Raw genomic sequence first — 19,296 nt, 5'->3', positions numbered from 1 at the left:
TAGCTTTATTTGACTCTGTTAACCATCCAGATGAAAGGCTGGGCAGATTGTTACTTTCTCAACCTGAGCTAATTTTTACTCTCAGCAAGAACGACTCGGTCTATCAAATCACAGCTAATTCTCTCAGGGACTTGCTGAAATTCCGCGTTTGCCTGCTCCGCCTTCCTCTCATTTTGGACCTCAAACCTTCCTGTAGTCTGAGGCCCTGCGCTGGGGTCAAACGCGCCTCCCGTTCTTCACCCTAACCATTCAAGCATCCCACCTTCCCAGGACATCCTCAAAGCGACAGAGCGGTCGCTCTTCTCAAGTCCTATTGGCTCAAGTTCACGCCTCTCATGGCACTGGGTGAGACAGGAAGAAAAAGGCCTTCCAGGGCCGGGCGCGGTGGCTCACGCCTGTAATCCCAGCACTTTGGGAGGCCGAGGCGGGTGGATCACGAGGTCAAGAGATCGAGACCATCCTGGTCAACAAGGTGAAACCCCCGTCTCAACTGAAAAATACAAAAATTAGCTGGGCATAGTGGCGCGTGCCTGTAATCCCAGCTACTCAGGAGGCTAAGGCAGGAGAATTGCTTGAACCCAGGAGGCGGAGGTTGCGGTGAGCCGAGATCGCGCCATTGCACTCCAGCCTGGGTAACAAGAGCGAAACTCCGTCTCAAAAAAAAAAAAAAAAAAGAAAGAAAGAAAGAAAAGAAAAAGACCTCCCCCAGGCGCGAGAAAATGACGTCACAGTAGCCCGGCCGGTCGCCGCGGCAACTTGGGGCTCTCTGCCTACTGACCGGCGTCGAGCGGTGTCGACCGAAGACTCCTCCGTCGGCGACGCCGTCGCAATGGCCATTTGTCAGTTCTTCCTTCAAGGCCGGTGCCGCTTTGGAGACCGGTGCTGGAACGAACATCCAGGTGCCAGGGGTGCAGGAGGAGGACGGCAGCAACCGCAGCAGCAGCTTTCAGGTGACTCTCCTCTGACTCCTCCGCGGTAGCCGAGCCGGGATGGGCCCGCTGGCGGGGACCGGGCGACCCGCGTGTGTCCCGGTGCTGGTGACCCCAACGTGCCCGCGTTGGGCCCCACTCAGCGGGCCCTGCACGATGTTTGTAAACCGAGGGTTTTATCTGCTTATTATTTATGTGATCGGTTTTTATTGAGCTTCTGAGAACTGGGGTTTGGGCCTGGATGCTTGTGTACGAAACAGTGAGTTTTTAAATCGGAAGTACCTATCGAAATTACTTTGTAGGTGAATGAATGACCGTAATTGAATATAATTTTTACTAAATTGTTTTTTTCGATGGTGAGGCTAGCAGCTTGGGTCAGAATCAGGACTTCTCATTTTGGAGAAGTTGCGGCCTTCTTTGAAGATCTAATAAAACCTATAGAGCCATACCGCAGAAAAATGCACCTGCTCATAAATTTGGGGTGAAATTGGGAAGGTGGGACGCCCAGTTAAGAACTCGCCGGGTTATGTAGAAAGAGGAGGTGGGGGGCCACGTTGATCTACTCCCTGGGCCTAGATCATTGTCAGAACTTTTTATCTTAAAGGAGAGTTCAGACATGAAACCTTAGAACGACACAAGATTTTAAAGACCGGATTAATAATTAGGTGCTGTCTCCCTTCCTTCCCCTCCTTTAGGGCTATTCATCTGATCTTTATTTTTTTATTTTGTTTTGAGACGGAGTTTCGCTCTGGCTCCTAGGCTGGAGTGCAGTGGTGCGATTTCAACTCACTGCAACCTTTGCCTCCCTAGCTCAAGCGATTCTCCTGCCTAAGCCTCCCAAGTAGCTGAGATTACAGGTGCCCGCCAACATGCCCTTTAGAATAAGATACCATTAATTCCTACTTGAGGGATCTAGTGTAGCAATCTCCACTCTTTTCTTTGTCGATTTATTAAGGTAGTTAGAGTTGCAGGATGAATTTTCACATCTGGGCATATATGTCATTCCAACTTTTAATATATTTCATGCTGTATCGCCTAATTCAGTCAGAAACAAGATGAGTTACCTTAATCTTGACCCTAACTAGGAAGTGATAAGTAAATGAGATTACTAAAGTGGTTTAAAAATATATATATATATATATATATAGAGAGAGAGAGAGAGAGAGAGAGAGGAGAGAATCTTTTTAGCTCATTTTTATATTTATGAAATATTGGAAAGCTACTCATAGAGGAACTACATCCATTTTGTTCACGTGTAAATACCTGGTATAATCTCCCTGTGAAAATAGGTGTGTAGGTGTTTGCCCAGAGAAAAGACTGAATCAAATAGACTTAGGCATCTATCCAAAAACGGGGTAGAATCTAATCTTTCATATTCAAAAAACTTTCATTCAATGTCTATTTTTCAGTCTTTACTACAATATAAGGCCTGGTAGGGGAGCAAAGAATGATAAAAACACAAGTTCTTATCCTGAAGGAGTTTATGATTTATGATGCATGCCCTCTATCAACTTCACGATCAAGCAGTTGTTTATTTAATAAGCTTATGTTAGCTGAATTTAGTAATATCATTATTTTTCTATATTTCTCCATATTTTCTTCTCAATCTCAAACAAAAATGCAGTTGACCACTATGTGATTTGTTGATATTACAACCTAACTATGTAAATCAAAAATGAAGAGATTGTTATTTAAAATGAGTGGAAATGTAATGCTTGTTAAATCTTTCTATAATGTCTAGACATACTAAGACACAATTAGGATTTTTGAGTTTTAAAAGAACAGTTGCTAGGCACAGTAGCTCACACCTGTAATCCCAGCACTTTGGGAGGCTGAGGCGGGTGGATTGCTTGAACCCAGGAGTTAGAGACCAGCCTGGGCAATATGGCAAGATCCCATCTCTACAAAAAGTACAAAAATTAGCCAGGTGTGGTGGTTTGCACCTGTGGTCCCAGCTGCTCAGTAGGCTGAGGTGGAAGGATTGATTGAGCCTGGGAGATTGAGGTTACAGTGAGCCAAGATCATGCCGCTGTACTCCACCCTGGGTAACAGAGTGAGACCCTATCTCACTTAAAAAGAAAAGTTGCTAGTAAAGTTATTTTGTTTTATTGTTTATTTCAGGTAATAACAGACGTGGATGGAATACCACTAGCCAAAGATATTCTAATGTCATCCAGCCATCCAGTTTTTCCAAATCCACACCATGGGGGGGCAGCAGAGATCAAGAAAAGCCATCTTTTGGTTCTTTTAATTCAGGAGCTTCAACTAACAGGAACAAGGGCTTTGGATTGTCGGAGAACCGATTTGCTTCACTTAGTCCTGAGGAGCAGAAAGATGAAAAGAAACTTCTGTAAGTGAAAGCTTTCAGGAAAATTACAGTCCATTTGCTTACGTTTTTTTCAAAAGCACCTACAATCTTTGGTTTTTGTTTTCTCTTTTTTTTTGTAACATCTTTTCACAATACAGTATTTTCTTTTTAAAAAAAATGCATTATTAGCCGGCGCAGTGGCTCACGCCTGTAATCCCAGCACTTTGGGAGGCCGAGGCGGGTGGATCACGAGGTCAAGAAATCGAGACCATCCTGGTGGTGAAACCCCGTCTCTACTAAAAATACAAAAAATTAGCTGGGCACGGTGGCGCGTGCCTGTAATCCCAGCTACTCAGGAGGCTGAGGCAGGAGAATTGCCTGAACCCAGGAGGCGGAGGTTGCGGTGAGCCGAGATCGTGCCATTGCACTCCAGCCTGGGTAACAAGAGCAAAACTCCCGTCTCAAAAAAAAAAAAAAATGCATTATTTTAAAATCAGAGTAAGCAAAAAGAAGAAAAACCACCCACCATCCTATCACTCATAGATAGCCACTGTTTTGCTTTGTATTATCCTAGACTTTATTTCACTTAAATATAGATCATCTTTCTATAATAGTAGAGTGCCTTCTTAGGGATAATTACACCTTTTCCACTTTCTGTTGATAACACTATATAGTGAATATCTTCCTAAGATTAGTCCTGCTTAAGTTCATTCTAACTTACAAGTCCTTTACAAAGTATGATGTAATTTAGAACAATTTGTGAACTTGGAGGTCACTTATATAGCATCTCTTTCTTTTCTTTTTTTTGAAATGGAGTCTTGCTCTGTTGCCCAGGCTAGAGTGCAATCTCAGCTCACTGCAACCTCTGCCTTCCAGGCTCAAGCCATTCTCCTGCCTCAGCCTCCTGAGTAGCTGGGATTACAGATGCCCACCACTAAGTCAGCTAATTTTTTGTGTTTTTATTAGAGATAGGGTTTCACCATGTTGGCCAGGCTGGTCTTGTGATCTGCCAAACTCAGCCTTCCAAAGTGCTAGGATTATAGGCATGAGACACCACGCCCAGTTGTGTATCTTATTTCTTTCTAAAACTTTTACTTAGATTATCCTATTCAAATTGATCTCATTTGATTTCCTACATTTACTGTGGAGTAGTTACGTGACATTTCTTGAGAATATTTATGGTAAAATTTATGACTGGTATCAAAACAATGCTTGGTTATCTGTAATGTTTCCTCAACTCATGGTGCCCAGGATGGAATTTAAATGTAATTGGTTAGTCTTTTACTTTTCCTAATTAAATCAGAACCAGTGGTAGACATTTTGAGCCATGTACCATATACAACCAATTTTTTTTTAAGTAAATGAACAAACAAAATCCTCCTTTCTGTATTTGTTGCAATCCTAAATTTAATACAGTTTTCTCTGTGATAAGTCTCCTTTTATTGACACAGTCTGACTAGGAGGAAACTTTAATTTAGAGCCGAATCTACCTATGGCTTTACCGCAGATTAGTTGTGTGGATGTGGGTCTGTTTCTCCTGTTGCAAAATGTGAGAATTAGATAAAATGATCTTTGAAGTCCTATAACCCACTTTTAAAATATTATGATTCTGTATCATGTAAGTGGTACTTTGTTCTCGGTTAAATGATTATTGATGTTTGTGATAATTAACACAGAAAGATTAAAGTTAGTATTTTAGATTTTAATTCCTAAAAGAAGTATGGTATCTATGATTGTTTTTAAGGTAAGTATAGTGGTTAATGGTTCAGCATATTGGAAAACCAAACTCATTAACTTCTCTGACATTATAATACTGTGTATAACCATGAAATATATTTCACACTTCTATAAACTTATGTTTTAAAGAATACTCTTCAGAAAACATAATGGAAAAGATTTTGAGCTATGTATTTACCAGAATTTAAAATTTCAGTTGTTGAAAATCATTGGCAATAAATTTTACCAAGCAGCTAAGATGATCCTTTATTTTTATTGTTTTTTTGTCTTTTTTGCAGGGAAGGAATTGTAAAAGATATGGAGGTTTGGGAATCATCAGGGCAGTGGATATTTTCTGTTTATTCACCAGTGAAAAAGAAACCTAATATTTCAGGTAATTGAAAAATTGTGCATTTTAAAAATATGTTCTAAAACTATTATTTTCTAAAACCAAAAGAATGACAAATAAAAAAATCAACTACCAACTAGGAGAGTTTGGACATTGTTTAAAGTATTTGAGTATTCTAGCCAAACTTCATAATTTAGAGATTAAGGTTGGAAACATAGTCTTTTAAGACATGTAGTTCTTGTGAGAAAACATTTAAATAAAGCCGAGGAAGAGGTTCTGCATTCTTGTTTCCCTGTACGTACAACTTTGGAACCTCTTAGCTTCCTGTAGTGAATAGAAGAGTCACACCCTGCCTGTCATTAAGGCCTTGGCTGCCTGATTCTGTTCTTTCTTCCCTATCTTTCCTTCTAAGAATAGTTATTTTTCATAAAGTGTGTTGAGACCTGTTCTGGAGATAATGTTTAAATGTGAGGAGGCTTAGCTGGGCTACAGGGGTAGCATTTCTTTTTCTTTTCCCTTTTTCTTTTTTTTTTTTTTTGGAGACAGTTTTACTCTGTTGTCCAGGCTGGAGTGCAATGATGTGATCTCGGCTCACTGCAACTTCTGCCTCCCAGGTTCAAGCAATTCTCCTGCCTCAGCCTCCTGAGTAGCTGGGATTACAGGCATCCACCACCACTCCTAGCTAATGTTTGTATTTTTAGTAAAGATGGAGTTTCGCCATGTTGGCCAGGCTGGTCTTGAACTTCTTTTTTTTTTTTTTTTGAGACAGAGTTTTGCTCTTGTTACCCAGGCTAGAGTGCAATGGCATGATCTCGGCTCACTGCAACTTCCGCCTCCCAGGTTCAAGCAATTCTCCTGCCTCAGCCTCCCGAGTAGCTGGGACTACAGGTGCGCGCCACCACGCCCAGCTAATTTTTATATTTTTAGTACAGACAGGGTTTCACCATGTTGACCAGGATGGTCTCGATCTCTTGACCTCGTGATCCACCCGCCTCAGCCTCCCAAAGTGCTGGGATTATAGGCATGAGCCACCACGCCCAGCTGGTCTTGAACTTCTGACCGCAGGTGATCGCCCACCTAGGCCTCCCAAAGTGCTGTGATTACAGGCGTGCGCCACCACACCTGGCCTGGCATAGCATTTGCTTTAGAATACCATGGGTTTTTTTTGTTGTTTTTTTTTTTGAGACGGAGTCTCACTTTGTTGCCCAGAATGGAGTGCAGTGGCATGATTTCGGCTCAGTGCAACCTCCACCTCCCAGGTTCAAGCGATTCTCCTGCCTCAGCCTCCCGAGCAGCTGGGATTACAGGCACACGCCACCACGCCCAGCAGATTTTTTTGTATTTTCAGTGGAGACAGGGTTTCACCATGTTGGCCAGGATGGTCTCGATTTCTTGACCTTGTGATCTGCCCGCCTTGGCTTCCCAAAGTGCTAGGATTACAGGCATGAGCCACCATACCAGGCAGGCCTTTTTTTTTGGTCCATAGTCCCTAAGCCCCTTTTGGACTGAAACCTAGACTACCAAGCCCACTGTGGTGTTCCTGGGCCTCCACCCTTTTGAGGAAACAGTGGGTACCTTGCAGCTGGGAGCACTTGCGATCAATATCACAGAACCTTGGGATCTTTCCTCTATCTCAGTTCTAGTTGCTCATTTCCTGTGAGCATTTGCATTACAGCATTTCTTAGTTATTTATCACTTGTCCATTTAACAAATATTTACTGAATTTCTTTTGTGCTACATGCTAGGAATATAGTGATGAGCAAGACAGACAAGATCTCTTCCTTATGAATCTTACGTTCTTGAGGGAGGAAGACAATAGATGCAAATAAACTAAGATAATTTCAGATGATATTTTCTATAAAGAAACAATAAAATATTAATCCCTCAATCAGCTTAAGTATTAGTACTTGAGAAATAATCCATTCCAATTTGAACTTAATACCTCTTCCCCTAAAGCAGTGGTTCTCAAAATGTGGATTCCTGAATACAGTTGCCAGATGAAATATGGGACATCCGGTTAAATTTAAATTTCAGATAAACAGTATTTTTAGTATATGTACATCCCATATAATATTTGGGGCACATTTATACTAAAAAAGTATTTGTTGTATGTCTGAAATTCAAATTTAACTGGGCCTCCTGTATTTTTATTTGCTAAATCTGGCAACTTTATCCCTGATAACCTTTTAGAAGTTGCATAAGTTCAAAAATATTTCATAATAATACTAAGTGATTAATTGCCATTTTTCACTGTGTTGACCTTTGCGCTGTTGGTACAAAAGCATTGATGAGTAGAACTTCTTGTATCTTAGTATGAATCAAGGCAGAGACGATAAATTACTAGTAGACAATAGTCACAATAAAAAACATTTTTAATGCCATTTGAACTTACTTAAGAAGTTCTTTTATGAAGAGATAAAATTTATTAATTTTGTTAACCCTTGACCCTGAGTACACACCTTTTTAATATTCTATTTGATAAAATGGGAAGCACACACCAAGTGTGTCTGCCCCATGCCCAAGTGTGATGGTTATCTTACACGACTGTTCGAGTTGTGACTGAGTTAGCCACTTTTTTCAAAAACAGTATTGATTTGAAAGGAATTAGAACTATGGTTATTTGGAAGCAAACAGTTGCTAGTGTTTATTGCCAAAGACAAAATTAAAACTTTCAAGCAAAAAATGGAATTTTGGAAAACTTTTTTGTCATCATGAGCATGATGGCTTCTCAGTACTTAAACTCTCTTCTGATGAAACAGATGGCAACATTCACAGATGTGAGGGCCACATGCAACAGCTCATGCCTGTCATCCCAGTGCTTTGGGAGACTGAGGTGGAGGGATGGCTTCAAGCCAGGAATTCAAGACCAGCCTGGACAACATAGCAAGACCCTGTCTCTACAAAAAATATGAATATTAGCCTGAGCATGATGGCATATGCCTAGAGTCTTAGCTACTTGGGATGCTGAGATGGGAGGATCACTTGAGTTTAAGAGTTCAAAGTTATGGTGAGCTATGATGGCGCCACCACACTCCAGCCTGGATGACAGAGCGAGACTCTGTCTCTTTATAAATTTTTTGGTGTTGTATATTAACATGCTAATGTTTGGAAGTTCTGCATAACTCAGTGAACTGGCATCTCTCAAATAACTGTGTGATATTTCAAAATTATGCATGGCTGAAAGTCTATTCTACATGCATGATAAACCAGCAGATTTTAATATAGCACAAAAAGTTCATTAGTATGGCTTGAGTCGATGTTATAGTTAACCTTTAAGAAACTACCACTTGTCAAATTTTGGTGTAGTATCAAAGAAAAACGTCCACAGTTATTTGAAAAAGCCATTTAAGTCTTCCTTTTCCAATACATGTGTATGTGAGTACCCATTTTCTTTATATACTTCAATCAGAACAACATATTTCAGCAGAATGAATGCAGAAGCATACATAAGAATCCAGTAGTCTTCTATTAAGCTAAACATTAAGATATGTATAAACATAAAGCATGGCTATTCATCTTACTAAACTTTTATTTCTGTTTTGGGAAATAGCTTTTTTTTTTTTGAGACGGAGTTTCGCTCTTGTTACCCAGGCTGGAGTGCAATGGCGCGATCTTGGCTCACCGCAACCTCCGCCTCCTGGGTTCAGGCAATTCTCATGCCTCAGCATCCTGAGTAGCTGGGATTACAGGCACACGCCACCATGCCCAGCTAATTTTTTGTATTTTTAGTAGAGGCAGGGTTTCACCATGTTGACCAGGATGGTCTCGATCTCTTGACCTCGTGATCCACCCGCCTCGGCCTCCCAAAGCGCTGGGATTACAGGCTTGAGCCACCGCGCCCGGCCAGAAATAGCTTTTTTATTTATGTAGATAGATAATTGGTTTCTTATTTTTAAATGAATTAATACTAAGTTTCTCAGTTTTCATTTGAAATGTGGTAATTATCAATGTAAGTAACCCATGTAAACAAACATGCTTCAGGCTCCTTAATGATTTTGAAGAATGTAAAGGAGTGCTGAGACCAAAAAGTTGGAGTACTTCTGTCCTTAGGCATCCGTTGTACGTAATAAATTAACTTTTTCTATGCAGCTGTAGAATGATACTACTTTTGCCTCATTTTGCAAGACTTGAGAAAATTGACACTCAAATCATTTTCTGTATTCTGTGGTTCAGATGAAGAATTCTGGTTGAGCCTGGCTGTAAGGAATAGGAGGCAATTAGGGGGACAATGTTCCTTTAGATAGACTGGCTATCTATTCCTGGGAGGCAGTATTGGAGCTGAGTCCTGAATACAGAGAGGGTGTCAGTTATGGGAAGATTTGGGGGAAACATTCCTGGCAGTAGGACTAGCTATTGCAAAGGCCCTGAGGTAAGAACAAGGTTGTCAGTGTTTACAGACTAGTGGGGCCTGAATCACTGGAGGAGAGTAAACAAGGGAAAGTAATATGATAATAAGGCCAGAGAGATAGCCAGGGGCCAGATCATGTTGGGCCTAATTGCACTGGGCAGGCAGCCATGAAGAACTTTAAGCAGGAGAAGGACGTGATCTGATTAGAAAAAGCTAATTCAGCCTGCTGTGTGAGAGGGGAGAAAAGGTCTGTTGGGAGCAGAGGCAAAAGTCGAGGCAGGGAGACAAGTTAGAAGACATTGCTCCTCGTGACTAGGTTAGAGTTCATAGCAGTGAAGACAGAATTGGTCATATTTGGGTTCTCTGTTGGAGCTTGAACTGGCAGGATGCTGATTAATTAGATATAGGGAAAGAGAAATCCAAGATGATTCCTAGGGTTAATTAGATAAAGGGAAAGAGAAATCCAAGATGATTCCTAGGGTTTTTTGGCCTGAGCAGTCAGTAAAGATGGGAAAGCCAAGTCACTAGAAGGAATCCAGGGTTCTGCTTTGAACACTTAGTCTTTCCTTTATTCCAAAGCAGGCATCCTTGGAGTTAATAATAACTGGGTTACAAGGAATTCTTTTAGAAAACATCTTGAACATTTTTTTCCTTTCTTAGTAAGTTTGCCCAATTATAAAAGTTACAGGTTTTAGGCATGATGTGATAGCTCATGCCTGTAATCCTATCACTTTGGGAGGCCGAGGCAAGTGGATCACTTGAGCCCAAGAGTTTGAGACCAGCCTGGGCAACATGGCAAAACCCCATCTCTACCAGGGTGTGGTGGCACATTCCTATAGTCCCAGCTACTTAGGAGGCTGAGATGGGAGGATCACCTGAGCCTAGGAAGTCAAGGTGGCAGTGAGCCACTGCACTCCAGCCTGAGTGACAGGAGTGAGACCCTGTCTCAAAAAAAAAAGTTACAGTTTTTGCTATAGAAAACTTGGAAAGTACAGAAATATGTAAATAAAATTAAAATAACTTGATATCACAGAGATTACTACATTTTAGTATATTTGTTTCAAAATATACACACAGAAACATTTCTTATTTATGTATACAATTGACCCTTGAACAGCATAGAGTTTAGGGGCACTGATCCTCTGTGCAGTCAAAAATCCACATATAAGCTTTGACTCCCCAAAAGCTGAACTACTAATAACCCACTGTAAGAGAAAAAAAGTGTAACAAAGAAAATCATAAGGAAAAGAAAATATATTTACCATTCATATAGTGGAAGTGGATCATCATAAAAGTCTTCATCCTCATTGTCTTTATATTGAGTAGATAGAGGGAGAGGTGGGTTTGGTCCTGCTGTCTCAGGAGTGGCAGAGGCGGAAGAAAATCCGTGTACAAGTGACAAGTGGCCCTGTACAGCTGTGTGTACAGTTGACCCTTGAACAGAACTGCAAGGGTCCACTTGTACAGGGATGTAAAAGTTGTTCGTGTGTGTGTGTGTGTGTGTGTGTGTATGTATACCTATACACATATAGGTATACATATATATAATTAGGATCATAATCTAGTTGTTTTCATTTTTGAGACAGAGTTTCGCTCTTGTTGCCCGGCGGGAGTGCAGTGGTGCAATCTTGGCTGACTGCAACCTCCACCTCCCGGGTTCAAGCGATTGTCCTGCCTTAGCCTCCCAAGTGACTGAGATTATAGGCATATGCCACCACGCCCAGCTAATTTTTATATTTTTAGTAGAGACAGGGTTTTGCCATGTTGGCCAGGCTGGTCTTGAACTCCTGGCCTCAGGTGATCCACCCGCCTTAGCCTCCCAAAGTGCTGGGATTACAGGCATGAGCACCCAGCCCATAATCTAGTTTTATATTCTAATTTTTGCTTTCAGTTTGTCATAGTACTAAAAATACTAGAATGAGCAACCTTATACATAGCAACCTTTGTTTACATATGTAACTATTTCCCAAGGTTAAATCCTAGAAATTGTATTATAAGTCACAAGATGTGAATGTTCTTCAGGCTTGTGATGCTTATTAACAATTATCCCTCCCAGAAAACTTGTACCATTTTAATTCCCTTAACAGTAATTTAGGAAATGATACATTTCACCATATTTGGAACAACAGTAAATATCAGCTTTTAAAATTTCTGCCAGTCTGATAAGTAAAGCATTTTATCTCTATTTTAAGTTGCATCTAACTTTATTTCATTTATTTACTATTTGATTTTTTTGTGAATTGCCTGTTCATTATCTTTGCCCAAATTCATTTACTTTTCTCATTTATTTGTAAGAGCTATTTATACTTTAGGGCATTAGTTCTTCTCTTGTCATATATGTTAAAATTATAATTTTCCTAGTGTACCATTTGCCTTGTAATTTTGCTTAGTGTAGTTTTTGGCAGAATTTTTAAAATAAAAGTTGGAATATAAATATAGTCAAATCTTTCTCTTTGTTACTCATTCCACTCCACTTATCTTTAGAAAATTCTTCCCCATTTAAAGATCAAAGTAACCAACTATATTTTGCTGTAATGTTATACTTTCTTAAACATTAAAGAGTACAGGCTTTAGGTTTCTTTCCTGTGATTATGAAAATTTTGTAATAACATTAGGTATTTTCTTGTTTAGCACCTCTAGCTTTACTATCAGAATTATTGGCATTTATTTTAAAGATTCCAATTGATTCTTCACTTCAGGTTTTATAGACATTTCACCAGAGGAATTGAAGCTTGAATACCATAACTTCTTAACCAGCAATAACTTACAGAGTTACGTAAGTTTGTTTCCTCTTCACCTACCGCAATAACCGATGAGCTGTTCATTACTGCTTTCTTTATCATGGCTTGTGTTTTGGCAAAACTGATGAGGTCTATGATCTTTTTTCAGGAGAAGGCTATTTTTCTTTTCTATATTGTTTTCATTGAAGTTGGTTGGTTATTAAAATGGTAATATATTTTTACTGTAATAATTAGGAAGATTACTATTTTTTTTATAAATTACCCAACAGTCAGTCCCAGAAATCAAACCTTTTTATCATCTGACAGACATCTATTGAACATATGTGAGGTGCAGATCCAATGATAAATGCTAGAAAAACAAAGTTAAATAAGATACAGTCTGTAATACAGATTAACATCCCCATATATCAAATATCCAAAAAAAAAATTATTGACTAGAATAAGTTGGGTACCTGAAGAAAGCAGTTTAAATAGTATGTTTTTCTGTTTCTACAGTCATGATTATACATTTCAACTAGTACATGTGTTCACCTCCCATCCAAATACAACTAACTGCGTGTTGCCAGGTACTTGTGATATTAACCAGGTGATACAAGGAGTTGAACAGGGAGAGGGAACTGGAGCTGGAATATCTTTGACAAATAGGCCAAGTCAATGCATATTTTGCAAGTTATGAGCCATAAAACTGTTACATAAACCTTTTGTGATTTTGGCAAATAAATACATGAAGTTTTTATTGAAGAAACTAACTTAAACATACAATATTGAACTGTTATTTTTTGTCTTCCCTTTTCAGCTAAATTCTGTTCAATGTTTAATAAATCAATGGAGGAACAGGGTAAATGAACTGAAAAGTCTAAATATATCAACTAAAGTAGCTTTGGTGAGTATGGGAGAGTTTTTTGGAGGGAAGTGTCTTACCATTTGCTTTTTTGCAGAGTATATTTTACCTTAGATTTGGAAAATAAAACAAAAATTTTTCATCAAGAATTATGATACACACATTCTCAAAATAGCATCACAAGAGTCAGGGTCTTGAAATAGTTTTCTCTGTGTTCCTTGGTCAGAAAAGCAGAAATAATTATGCTTTTTAAAAGCTTTTTAGGGTAAAGTTTTTAACTTTGGTAGTGCTGGTTTTGAAAATTGCAAACTATTACATAAATTTAAGTATTTAATGTTATCTCTATGTAAAAAGAAATTACTTTGAACAATTATATGAATGCACATTCAAAATATAATGTATAATTTTGTGACTGAAGAACACAGTGTATTCCTTGTCTTAAACAGAAATGCCAGCCAGGCACAGTGGCTCATGCCTGTAATCCCAGTACTTTGGGAGGCCAAGGTAGGCAGATCACCTGAGGTCAGGAGTTCGAGACCAACCTGACCAACATGGAGAAACCCCATCTCTACTAAAAATACAAAATTAGCTGGGTGTGGTGGCTCATGCCTGTAATCCTAGCTACTCGGGAGGCTGAGGCAGGAGAATCGCTTAAACCCAGGAGGCAGAGGTTGCAGTGAGCCGAGATGGTGCCATTGCACTTTAGCCTGGGCAACAAGAGTGAAACTCTGTCTCAAAAACAACCACCACCACCACCAAAAATGCCTTTGGAAGATGTATACCACCTGCCTCCAAAGATCTATGGTCCTGACTGTAGCAAGTTCATTTATCTTTGTAAATAAAGTTATGATGTTTCTACACCCATTAAAAAGTTCTTAAGAGCTTTATTTTAAAATAAGATGTTCACATTTATAATTTTAATATTTCCAGTTTCTCAGGTGGTTTGTTTCTACTCTGTATAAAGGATATGAGAGTACTCTCTGCCTAAAGTTAGTGGACATTTGACAGTCCCAACACCTTACCCCTTTCTTAAATACGTGCTTCCTGAATAACTAGACTCTTGTGCAAGCTAATTTTTCACCTTTTAGTTGTTGTAATGCTATTTGAATTTAGTGGGACTTCTTGGAAGTAATCTGTCCTTGTGTGAGAGGTGGCCCACCATCACCAGGGATGAGAGCTTATAGAGAAAGGATAACCAAGTCCAAAGAATTGCGGAACGTCCCTTAGGGCTGGAAGGCCCCCAGTCTTTGCTAACTGCCCAGGGCCCCTCCATAAGTGAGGCTCTGGGACAACTCACCCATAGCTGACTTAACATGTATCAGTAGTTCATGCCTTCTTTATACTGAATGGTAATCCATTGTATGGATATATTATAATTTGTTTATCATCTGCCTTTAAATGAATATTACACTGAGGGAGAGAAGCCAGACCAAAAAATAATAATAATGTAGACCATGTGATTTCATTTGTGTGAAACTCTGGAAAAGACAAGTCTCATTTGTAGTGATAGAAAGCAGATAGAGTGGTGCCAGGGACCAGGACTGGAAGGCGATACAAAAGAACTTTTAGGGAACAGGAATGTTTTTGATCTTGATTGTGGTGGTTGTGAGTTTGTCAGAACTCACTGAAATATATAAATAAAATGGATGCATTTTATTGTATTAGACTATACCTCAGAAAAGTTGATTTTTTTTTTTAGGGGTTCCAAATGAAATAAATCACTTATATTTGTTTGGGATGATTAAGAAACACTTTTTGGAAGGAAGGAGCAAATACAAAGTTCCTTGAAAAGAGAATTAAGATTTCAGTAAGCAGAAATGAAAGACATTCGTAGAGCATGGAGTAGCAAGAACATAAAGTACTTGCGGGAATGGGAAATGTTTAATGGATTTTAGTTGTAAGCTTTTCATGGTATAATTGTGGATTTACTTCGTTTCGAGTATTAGAGTAGACTGGGTATTCTATAAAGGTTCCTTATACCTAATAACTAGATTTCTCGATAAATGCAGATTAACCTTATAGACACAAAAAAAGTTATTAAAAAATATTTTTCTGATTATAATGTCCGCTCATTGTAGAAATTTAGAAAGTATAAAAAAGCATAAATAAAATTTAAATTACTCATAATTCATCAGCCAGAGACAGTCACTGTTAACTTACCAATATATTTTTTATGCATATTCATATTATTATTAGTTGTGATTATACTGTTTATACAGTATTATATCATATCCTTTCAACATCATATTATGGGCATTTTCCATGTTAAACATTTAACTTTGCATTTTTTAATGCACTTTTTTTTTCTTTTCTTTTTACTGAATCAGAGTCTCACTTTGTCACCCAGGCTTTCCAAGGCCCCGGTCATCCTCCTACCTGAAGCGCCCAAGTAGCTGGGACAACTGGCTAATTTTTTGTAGAGATGGGGGGCTCACTGTGTTGCTGAGGCTGGTCCCAAACTCAGGCTCAAGCACTCCTCCTGCCTCAGCCTTCCAAAGTGCTAGGATTACAGGTGTGAGCCACCACACCCAGCCTTTAATGCACATTTTAAAAAATTGAATTTGGCCATAAAGTGTATAGAAAAGGTACTGGAGCATTATTCATCAAGCACTTTATTATTTGCACACTTTTTTTTTTTCCAGTTCTCAGATGTAAAGAATGGAGTAAATCAAGCAGCACCTGCATTTGGATTTGGCAGTAGTCAAGCAGCAACATTTGTGTCACCAGGTAAGTGATAAAGTAATGCAGGACTTCACTGATTTAGAAAAATTAGATTTTCGGTGGCTTACGCCTGTAATCCCAGCACTTTGGGAGGCTGAGGCGGGTGGATCACGAGGTCAAGAGATCGAGACCATCCTGGTCAACATGGTGAAACCCCGTCTCTACTAAAAATACAAAAAAAATTAGCTGGGCATGGTGGCGCGTGCCTGTAATCCCAGCTACTCAGGAGGCTGAGGCAGAAGAATTGCCTGAACCCAAGAGGCGGAGGTTGCGGTGAGCCGAGATCGCGCCATTGCACTCCAGCCTGGGTAACAAGAGCGAAACTCCGTCTCAAAAAAAAAAAGAAAGAAAAATTAGATTTTATAGGTTTCAAATTACAAGCCTGAATCACCATTTTAAATTGCCTTTGTAAATTCTAGAACCTTCCATCATAGAGCCTCAAAAAGACATTTAGGCTTTAGAAGTACATTTTATGAATGGTTTTTCAGGAGTTTCATAGAAGTACATAGCTGTGAAAGCAGCACCTTTGAGAACTTTCTGTCACTGTGTATAAGAATATAGCATTGTCCTCGAGTGGCTGGCAGCTCTGGTGAGGTAAGTAAAAACCAAAATGAAAGTCCATTTCCTAGTCCCTGAAGTTTCTCCTTGGGTGACGGTCGATCAAGGTGAAAATGGGATTGTTAGCAGGAAAGACAGGAAGCAGAGTTTAGGGGGTTGTTCTAGTCTCTCATTTTTACTTTTCTCATCTCTTCCTTCCCGTAAGCTTCTCAGCACTGAAACATGACAGAAATAAGAAAAAAAGATGAGGGGAGGAAATAATTGTGACGTTTTTCTGACTGTGAGAGATTATTTTTTTCTTTTTTTGTTTTTTTAGGCTTTCCAGTCAAAAACAGCAGCAGTGATAATGCTCAGAACTTTAGTTTTAAAATAAACTCTGGATTTGCCACTGCCTCATCTGGAAGCCCTGCTGTTTTGGGGAGTTCCCCAGCATTTGGAGCTGCAGCCTCTGCCAGTTCAGCTATCTCTACTTCTGCTCCAGCTTTTGGATTTGGGAAACCTGAAATCACATCTGCTGCATCATTTTCATTCAAAAGCCCTGCAGATTCCAGCTTTGGATCACCTGGATTTTCAGGACTTCCAACTTCCTTGGCAACAGGTCCTATCAGCACTCCAGTGGCCCCGGCCTTTGGAGGTGGCGATTCTGTGGCTGGTTTTGGTAGTCCGGGCTCACATTCTCACACTGCTTTTTCCAAGCCATCCAATGACACTTTTGGAAATAGTAGCATACCTACTTCTTTCTCAGCCCCAAGCAGCATCATTGCCACAGATAATGTGTTATTCACACCCAGAGATAAACTGACAGTACAAGAACTGGAACAATTTCAATCCAAGAAATTTACTCTGGGAAAAATTCCATTAAAGCCTCCACCTCTGGAGCTTCTAAATATTTAAAAGAACAATTTTAAATATAAAAAAGAATGATGTTTGAAATTGTTTTTTAGTGATTCATATAAAGGTACATATATGCATACATATATATATTCATAAGGAATATAAGTTTCCAATAATTACTAGTGATTTTTAATTTTATTTTTTTCTTAAGTCTAAGTATTTAAGTAAAAAGTAACAAAAACTTAGCAAGGGAATTGTTTTGGACTGTAGTTATGAATGGCACTGAAAAATTGTACACAAATAAAACACCTTTCTCATGCTATACCACTTTACTATCTCACCATTTAAAGTTTAAAAAATGTTTTTGCCGGGCGCAGTGGCTCACGCCTGTAATCCCAGCACTTTGGGAGGCTGAGGTGGGTGGATCACCTGAGGTCAGGAGTTTGAGACCAGCCTGACCAATATGGTGAAACCCCATCTTTAAAAAAAATAAAAAATAAAAATAAAAAAAAATTTTTTGGAAGGAGATAATTTCTGGAACTATTAACGGGAACATGCTCAAATATTTAGCCTACTTTTAGAATACACATTAGTAGCATGACTTCATATTAAAGATTCTCTCAGAGATAAATCACAGTTTGTAAAGAGTGACAAGCTTTTATGTTTAGAAACTTGGGGGCATTTCCCCCCATAATTTTGGTTCCTTCTCAACTTTGGCAGTCTCATAGACTGCCATTTGAGTTTTCTTCAACAATCTTGGGCTGCTTTTTATTTTGGCCTCACTTTTATATAATTCTATTTATTCATCACATTAGTCTGTCAAATGGTTGAGTTGTAAGAGAAACAGAAATTGTGATCTCATGTGAATTAATAATGTGTGTAGTGGGGTCAGGATTCACCAGTTTCTGTTTCTAGATCTTCTCAGGCATGGCCAGCTATGGTAACTCACACCTGTAATCCCAGCACTTTAGAAGGCCAAGGCAGGTGGATTGCCTTGAGGTCATGAGTTTGAAACCAGCCTGGTCAATATGGTGAAACCCCATCTCTACTAAAAATACAAAAAATAAGCTGGGCATGGTTTTGGATCTCCCTGTGTCCTCAGATTGAGGGAGTAAGATTTATATCTTATGTATGAATGATCCAAGAAACTAAAGGCCTGTCGCAAGTTGAAGCAGGTATGTCAGAGTTCTGTGCTTTCTCAGCCCTCAAAAATTACATAGGTAGCACTACCACAGCATTTACTAACATGGGTCTGGCATTTAGCTGATTTTTCTAAGTGAAAATAAAACCTTACATAATAAAAGATGTGCACTCCAAATGATTTTAACCTATGCAAAGTATTCAGTCCTCAAAGGACCCACATTCTCCATTACACTTTCTGAAGAGCTGCATGACTCATCTGACAGTTCTGGAATCCCAGTGTTTGAGACAGAATCTATACCAGGGGGATATATGTTTAAAACCATGCTGGTTGTAGAGATGGTAAATAGAGCATAAGTTCCTTTAGAAGGAGCAGGATTAAAACAAAAAGAACATAAATTCCTTCTTTGGTCTCAAGCTCTAAAGACTTTCCAGTATTTGAACTAATACTTGAATCCTAGAATTTTCCTGCTCCGATGGGAGCCCTACACTACCTTTAGACTGGTTACAAGCTCCCTGAGGTCCTGGTTGAACTTCCCAGTGTCCTGGAAGCTCTCAGAGAATGCAAGTTAAAAGCCCACTGTTTCCAAGAATCACCTGGGGTCTCTGTTAAATAATATAGCCAGATAATATATCCAAAGTATAGGGGCTGCCCATTGGGATGTGCTTGGGAATATGTCAGCAGGTATTCCTTGTGATCCTTCAGGCAAGTTTGGGCCTATCCAACTGCATTTAGGTTACTTAGTAACACCTGATTGGGGAGTTTTAATTGTTGAAGTCTGTTTTCTCTGCTTCCATATACACAAAAATG

At 39.3% G+C, this 19,296-nt stretch overlaps 1 protein-coding gene across 2 annotated transcripts; it reads left to right on the top strand.

Moving 5' to 3' along the window:
* Positions 1-304: 304 nt before the first annotated feature.
* On the top strand, positions 305-18,666 carry NUP42 (nucleoporin 42). 2 transcript variants are annotated; one of them, XM_012447838.3, is made up of 7 exons: positions 305-950; positions 3,051-3,279; positions 5,253-5,347; positions 12,350-12,426; positions 13,188-13,274; positions 15,875-15,959; positions 16,828-18,666. In XM_012447838.3, exons 1-7 carry the CDS (start codon positions 830-832, stop codon positions 17,403-17,405), a joined length of 1,272 nt encoding a protein of 423 aa, XP_012303261.2. In that variant the 5' UTR covers positions 305-829; the 3' UTR covers positions 17,406-18,666. The 2 variants fall into 2 exon arrangements, with proteins under 2 accessions (XP_012303261.2, XP_012303262.2); XM_012447839.3 differs by having other exon boundaries at positions 375-950; positions 3,186-3,279.
* The last annotated feature ends 630 nt before the right edge of the window (positions 18,667-19,296 follow it).

This window comes from Aotus nancymaae, unplaced genomic scaffold, assembly GCF_030222135.1.
Source record: "Aotus nancymaae isolate 86718 unplaced genomic scaffold, 86718_ANA_hifiasm-v0.15.2.pri h1tg000025l, whole genome shotgun sequence".
In the NCBI taxonomy this organism is placed as follows: Eukaryota; Metazoa; Chordata; class Mammalia; order Primates; family Aotidae; genus Aotus; species Aotus nancymaae.
This window is presented reverse-complemented; position numbering and strand designations above follow the sequence as displayed.